At 39.2% G+C, this 6,796-nt stretch overlaps 1 protein-coding gene across 1 annotated transcript in view; it reads right to left on the minus strand.

Annotated features, from left to right (window-relative positions):
- Positions 1-704: 704 nt before the first annotated feature.
- LOC136677591 (fibronectin type III domain-containing protein 7-like) overlaps positions 705-6,796 on the minus strand; it is a 23,488-nt gene continuing 17,396 nt past the window's right edge. Inside the window, exons 9-13 of the mRNA XM_066655153.1 lie at positions 6,088-6,342; positions 4,286-4,540; positions 2,702-2,962; positions 901-930; positions 705-736 (exon numbers count right to left, since the gene is read on the minus strand). Coding sequence (XP_066511250.1) covers positions 705-736; positions 901-930; positions 2,702-2,962; positions 4,286-4,540; positions 6,088-6,342 — 833 coding nt within the window. The remainder of the gene's footprint in view (positions 737-900; positions 931-2,701; positions 2,963-4,285; positions 4,541-6,087; positions 6,343-6,796) is intronic.

Genomic DNA, 6,796 nt, shown 5'->3' on the forward strand with positions numbered 1-6,796 from the left:
TAATTCATGAAAATAATCCATTATACAAAGATTGTACAGAGGATTACAATAATTATTTGGGGGGAAAGACTTCTAAATTTAAATTTAGATTTAAATCTAATGTCCTTAATTCAAGAGAAAATAGAACAACACTTTGAAAGAAATATCTTAATTAAGCTTGTACATTTGTAAAAAAAAAACAACAGCAAAAAAAATAAAATAAAAACGAAAGTCCCAAAATCCATTGATTACACTTTGCCAAATAATAACAAATAATTCTGTTCTGTGCATTGCATCATGCTAACAATAATGAGGTACATGGGTAACATGGTAATAATTTTTTAACTATTCCTTCAATTTCTTGTATAATATAACTTTACGAAGGTCAAAATCAAAAAAAAAATCTACTTGTTGTCTCCTCCATTTCTGTTCTGGTCCTGAAAGCACAAGCACACACACACACACACACACACACACACACACACACACACACAATCAGATTCATTAAATAGAAAATGTATAAATAAATAAAAAATGTGTCCTCAATGCCCAAAATATTTCAAACTTTTTAAATATAGTTTGCTGAAAGTGGAAATATACTATGTGCCTGTTCTTCATGGAGAACACCTTAAAAATATAGATGTACATAAGCAATGAAGGACACATTTTAAGTTTTTCACAATGTTTATGCTTTAATTCTGGAGAGTTTCTTACAATAACAGCTGCTACTCCACACTCCTCTTTCCTCGATAAAACACTGGGGATAAATATAACACACAGTTATTTAAGTCCTACACAGGCCTCAGTGATCAGAATGTCTTTGGTGTAATTTTGACTTGTATCAGTTTTCACAAACTCCGTCAGCTGTTATCATTTAAACTAAGGTTTTTTAATTAGGAATAGCCCATGAACAATACGTACCAATTCCCACGTTGTTCCCGGAGCAGGAGACTGAAAAAGCAGAGCGGCAAGTTAGTTCCAGTGTTTATAAAAGACTGTTTTACAACATCTTTTACATTATGAGTTTGAGACTTAAAGCTGGACTGGGAGATTTTGTAGAAACCCCATATTATTTTGAAAAAATACCTACGTATTACAATGGATTGTATTTGTCTTTAAAAAAAAGTCAACAGCAGAACGGAAAGGACAACATTCAGTGGCAGGGTTTTTAGGACCAGAGCATGACAATATTATATTTATAAATAAACTTAAAGGAGTAATATTCCAGCTAGGCACCTTACATTCCACAGAGACTATTTCTACTATTGTTAGTATCTGAGACACAACCTCTGCTTATGTATAAGTTTTATCTACACGCTCTCCTCTGACACTGTGCCCCTACCACTGTATAATGTCTCAGGCACTTTAACATTGAAATGATCATGCAATAGGGTCATGGACTGTTCATTTGAGATGCAGCATGGTCTTCTGCAACACGTGCAAGTCAGGTCTTTATTCTACAGGGTGGGCCATTTATATGGATACACCTTAATAAAATGGGAATGGTTGGTGATATTAACTTCCTGTTTGTGGCACATTAGTATATGGGAGGGGGGAAACGTTTCAAGATGGGTGGTGACCATGACGGTCATTTTGAAGTCGGCCATTTTGGATCCAACTTTTGTTTTTTAAATGGGAAGAGGGTCATGTGACACATCAAACTTATTGGGAATTTCACAAGAAAAACAATGGAACCCTCTTCACACACTGATAGCAACACCACAGGAGAAATGCTAGCACAGGCGTCCAGTATCCATAGTTTCAGTTGCTGGACATCTCGTTACTTCACAGCATAGACAATTGCCGTCAGACGACCCCAAAGATAAAAGTCTAAGGGGCAGATCGGGAGACCTTTGGGGCCATTCAACTGGCCCACGACGACCAATCCACTTTCCAGGATACTTTTAATCTAGGAATGCTCGGACATGACACCCAAAATGTGGTGGTGCACCATCTTGCTGAAAAAACTCAGGAAACGTGCCAGCTTCAGTGCATAAAGAGGAAAACACATCATCATGTAGCATTTTCACATATCCAGTGGCCTTGAGGTTTCCATTGATGAAGAATGGCCTCACTATCTTTGTACCCCATATACCACACCATATGTGCAGCACCTGAAACTACGGATACTGGAAGCCTGTGCTAGCATTTCTCCTGCGGTGTTGCTATCAGTGTGTGAAGAGTGGGAGAAGAGGGTTGCATTGACAATCCAACACAATGGGCAGCACTTTGAACACATTTTATAAGAGGTCAGAAACTTGTAAATAACTCATGAAAGAATAAAGTTACGTTAAAAACCAATCACACCATTGTTTTTCTTGTGAAATTCCCAATAAGTTTGATGTGTCACATAACCCTCTTCCCATTGAAAAAACAAAAGTTGGATCCAAAATGGCCGACTTCAAAACGGCCACCATGATCACCACCCATCTTGAAAAGTTTTCCCCCTCCCATATACTAATGTGCCACAAACAGGAAGTTAATATCACCAACCATTCCCATTTTATTAAGGTGTATCCATATAAATGGCCGACCCTGTACTTTACAGTTTGTTGTGCAACTTGTGAAAAACAACTAAGTTTCATAAAGAGTTTTTAAATCCAGTAAAATTGGGATTTTAAAGACAATTTCAAATTTAACCATTCTTTTTGTGTTTTATCAGATTTGTGTGTTTCCTCAGTGTTCTATAGTGTTGGGTGAATGTAAACAACAACCATCTCACCTGAGTACAGCCTCCTGGGACAGTACGAGATTTTGAGACCCTCGTGTGTTACTGGTGCAGCCACCACATTGTACACTTGCCCACACATTACTTGAGGGATGTCGCACGAGTTGGACCCCAGTGCTGGTTTGCAGGTGTAGTTGGTGCTGGTGCCATAAAGATCAACCCAGTAACCATAAAGATTGTCTGACCCTCGCCAGTAGACTCGCATGGTGTTATTGGCCACCCCATACAGCCTCACACCGGACGGACAACATGCGCCTGAAGAGGAAGACAAGAGGAAGAAAGATGTGAAGATGAGTTTGTTAAACCTTCTTGATCTAGGTTCTTGTTGTAAACTTTAAATAAGTGATACATTTATATATATATATCAGTCAAACCTTTATACGTATATCATTAATAAACTCATATATAATGCATCTAGTGTGTAGAGTGTTCACTAACACTAACACTACATTTAAAATACAAGGGAGAAATATAATTGCAGTTATTCACCGTCAGATATCTACAAGGAGAATAAAATCATACAAAGGAGAAATCATAAGGAAGTTAAAAGGTTTCAACGAACGAAATAAAAATGCAGAAGAAAGACTTTCTATGCTGCATTTTTTTAATTGATTAGTTACCAAAATATACCCATTTACTCTTAAATTTAACTGACTTTCTTAGGCTTTGTCTGTTGTCAGAAGTTTGTTTCTTTAGTTTGGCATTGAGGCTCATGACAATAAAAATGATGGGAGCTTATAACCACCAGTTTATCAAACCCTGGCATCACATTTGTATGTTATCTGACATTGATATCAGTTAAGTGGTGTTAAAAACCATTTTAATTAATGACTCAGTGGTCTAAGGCATGTATATTGACTCAGGCATTAGAGGATGACTGATATAACATACACTCTCAGTAGAACTGTCACTATCCTTATTGAACCTTAAGAGCATTTCTTCATCAGGTTAACGTAGGGAATGTTATTGCACCATATTCTGTATTAAATGGAGATTTATAAGTTGCACGGACATCATACTCCATCAACTCCATTCCAATTAAAACCATTATATTATGAAAGCTTAAAAACATTCACATTTCTTTCTGGAGAAGAGAATGCGATGCCCCTTGAGGGAACACACCTGGAATCTAAAGCCACTGGTGTATCGTTAAAGTTATATTCCGACTCTGTACTTTTAGTGAACACTAATGTACCTCTACAGTAGCTTTTGTGTTTAGACGCAGTACAGTGTGAATTTGTACCAAACTGTAAGATAAAACACACTGTACACAACCCTGCAACATTTTTTCTTTTAAACATATTATTTCCAAATATATCCTTTAAGGTTTTTAAATAAATTTCAGCCAATACCTTGTGTTGTTGGCCCCAGGATTTTCAGATTGTTTCAATCCCTTTAGGCTACATAGTTTAATTTGGAGAATGCAGAAAAATAGTTAGATTTTGTTTCTGGCCAAACCACTGCTTTATATGAGGGTAAGGAAAAGAGTCAAGTCAGTAGTTTTGCTCAGTAGACGTTCATGGAGTCTCCATGGTGTGAGTGTGTCAGACACACGGCAATTAACAGAATGTCACTCACTGGAAGCGAAGCCATGGTAGGTGCACTGGGATTTGTGTCCTGTGAGGCTTATCGCCTCCATTGAGACGCTGTAGTTGGTGCCACACGTGATACATCCCATCAGGCAGTGCCTGTCCATGGTGTGGCACTTGGCCTGACCTCGGGGTGATATCAGAGAGGTTACATAAGACCAGGCCCCCAAGGCGGATGACCATGACACGTTGGTCATAGACTGCGTCACCTGCTCCACAGTGAGATTATCAGGACAGCAGGGTCCTAGGAGGGATGGAAAACCGTAGCGTTATACACACACCACACTTAGCCATAATTACAAAACATGCTTGAAAAAAAAACAACATATTAAACAGCACACTTCTTTGATGCATGGTCATTTTGACACATTAACAAGTTTGACAAGTTTAAATCACAAAGAACTGTAGGAAGTGTTAACTACTCCATAAATAAACCTACAGAAATGTAGAGTAGGTCCTGCTACACTGAAGTCAACAAGTTCACACATATCTTTAATCAATCTCTGCCACAACACATGATCTTAGGCATAGTCCAGCTGCTACTACTATAATTATGTCTTTTACCTTAGAATAAATATTAAGTATGCAAACAAGTTATAAATCCTGTTTTGTGTAACAGAGAGATGTAATAAAAATTGTAAACAATCTCTCACTGTTTTGTCATTTAATGGTAACTGTTTATCGTATAAAATTATAAAATTTGTCACCACAATATAACCTAAAAAGCAATGTAAAAGTGTGTGCATCAATTTGTTCTGTTCTTGGGAATAATATTGTAAACAAACATACATGTGAGTTTAGTTTTAGACAAATTAAAGATTGGAATTTCAGTGTTAGTACTTAATTCAGGTACTTAGGGTCAGTTGTTCTAAATAAATTTTTTTATTCTTAATACTATACAACAATGATCATAAAATGACAAATGAGTCGGAGAATGTTTGAATTTTGAATCTTACACTAAAACACTCAAACATAATTGTATGCCTGAGAGATTAAACAACGTTCTCCATCAGAGTTTGTGCTTCCCAACAACTAGCTTCAGTGATCCCTGAGCCAAATTCTAACATTTACAACGCATTCATTCATTGTCAGTAACCCTTATCCAGTTCAGGGTCATGGGGGGTCTGGAGCCTACCCGGAATCACTGGGCGCAAGGTGGGAGCTCACCCTAGAGGGGGCACCAGTCCTTCACAGGGCAGCACACACTCACATATCCACGCAGACACAGAGAGATCACACCACACTCCTCACAGACCGTCACCCGGAGGAAACCCACACAGACACAGAGAGAACACACCACACTCCTCACAGACAGTCACCCGGAGGAAACCCACGCAGACACAGAGAGAACACACCACACTCCTCACAGACAGTCACCCGGAGGAAACCCACGCAGACACAGAGAGAACACACCACACTCCTCACAGACAGTCACAGGAGGAAACCCCCGCAGACACAGAGAGAACACAGGGAGCATTTGGTGGTTCAGTGCCTTGCTGAAGGGCACTTCAGCTCTAGATGTTCCTGCCGGTCCTGGGGATCGAACCGGCAACTTCCCGGTACCAAGCCTGGTTTCTAACTATTAGGACAAGGCTGCCCTCAAATTGCAGAAATTCTGAAAAGAAGAGCATGATTTTAAAGCATGGCATGCCAATACTATCCTGGGTTTGAGGCTATACAACCAATCGACTCAGTATCTATTTGAATGCTACACTGGCATCTACATGTAATCATATTAGTTCCCTGCTCTTCTTAATCCCTTATTTGTGTATTACTAGTCTGACACTCTACCTGTTTCCAGGGCAACACTGTAGCTAGGCAAACTCTGACCCAAGGAGTTCGTGGCGAATGCGAGAACCTCGTAAGTAGTTCCACAGGCCAGGTTGGTGATGTCACAGGAAGTGCCACTGGAGTGGCAGGTGAGGGGGCTGCCGCTGCCCATAGCGCTCACGGTGTAATTGGCTTGTCTGTTGGGAGCACTCCACAACACATGGACCACAGAAGAGTTCACCAGAGTGAGGTTCAGGAGCTCAGGAGCACACGGGGCTGAAAGAGACGTGGAGAGTGCAGTGTTAAATAGATGAATTAGTCAGATTTACTAAACAATGAAAAGTAGTTACTAAATAATTATAAATTCATGAAATTAAGCTTTGGATTAAGTGTTTTATGGTGTGAGAGCATGAGAAGGTGTAAACTGGTAATGCAGAGGGAAGATGGAATGGTTTAGAAGGCTTTCATTTTAGCCAGAGTGGAGTCTGGGTATGGCTGTTTGAACTACAGATATCAGGCAATTAACTGATCTTCAAGGGATAATGAGTGTGATCTTACTGTTTGTTTTGGAAGATATTTTTCACAAATGTGCACAGATCTGTGGACTATCATTGTTTGCCACACGCACAGATGCAGAATTCATAATTCCTTGACTCAGCTCGAGCTGTTTTATAGGTGTATGATGTGTGTACCAATAATGGCTGTAACTGGTAAACTGTCACATTCTGAA

Source organism: Hoplias malabaricus, chromosome Y (genome assembly GCF_029633855.1).
Source record: "Hoplias malabaricus isolate fHopMal1 chromosome Y, fHopMal1.hap1, whole genome shotgun sequence".
NCBI lineage: Eukaryota > Metazoa > Chordata > Actinopteri > Characiformes > Erythrinidae > Hoplias > Hoplias malabaricus.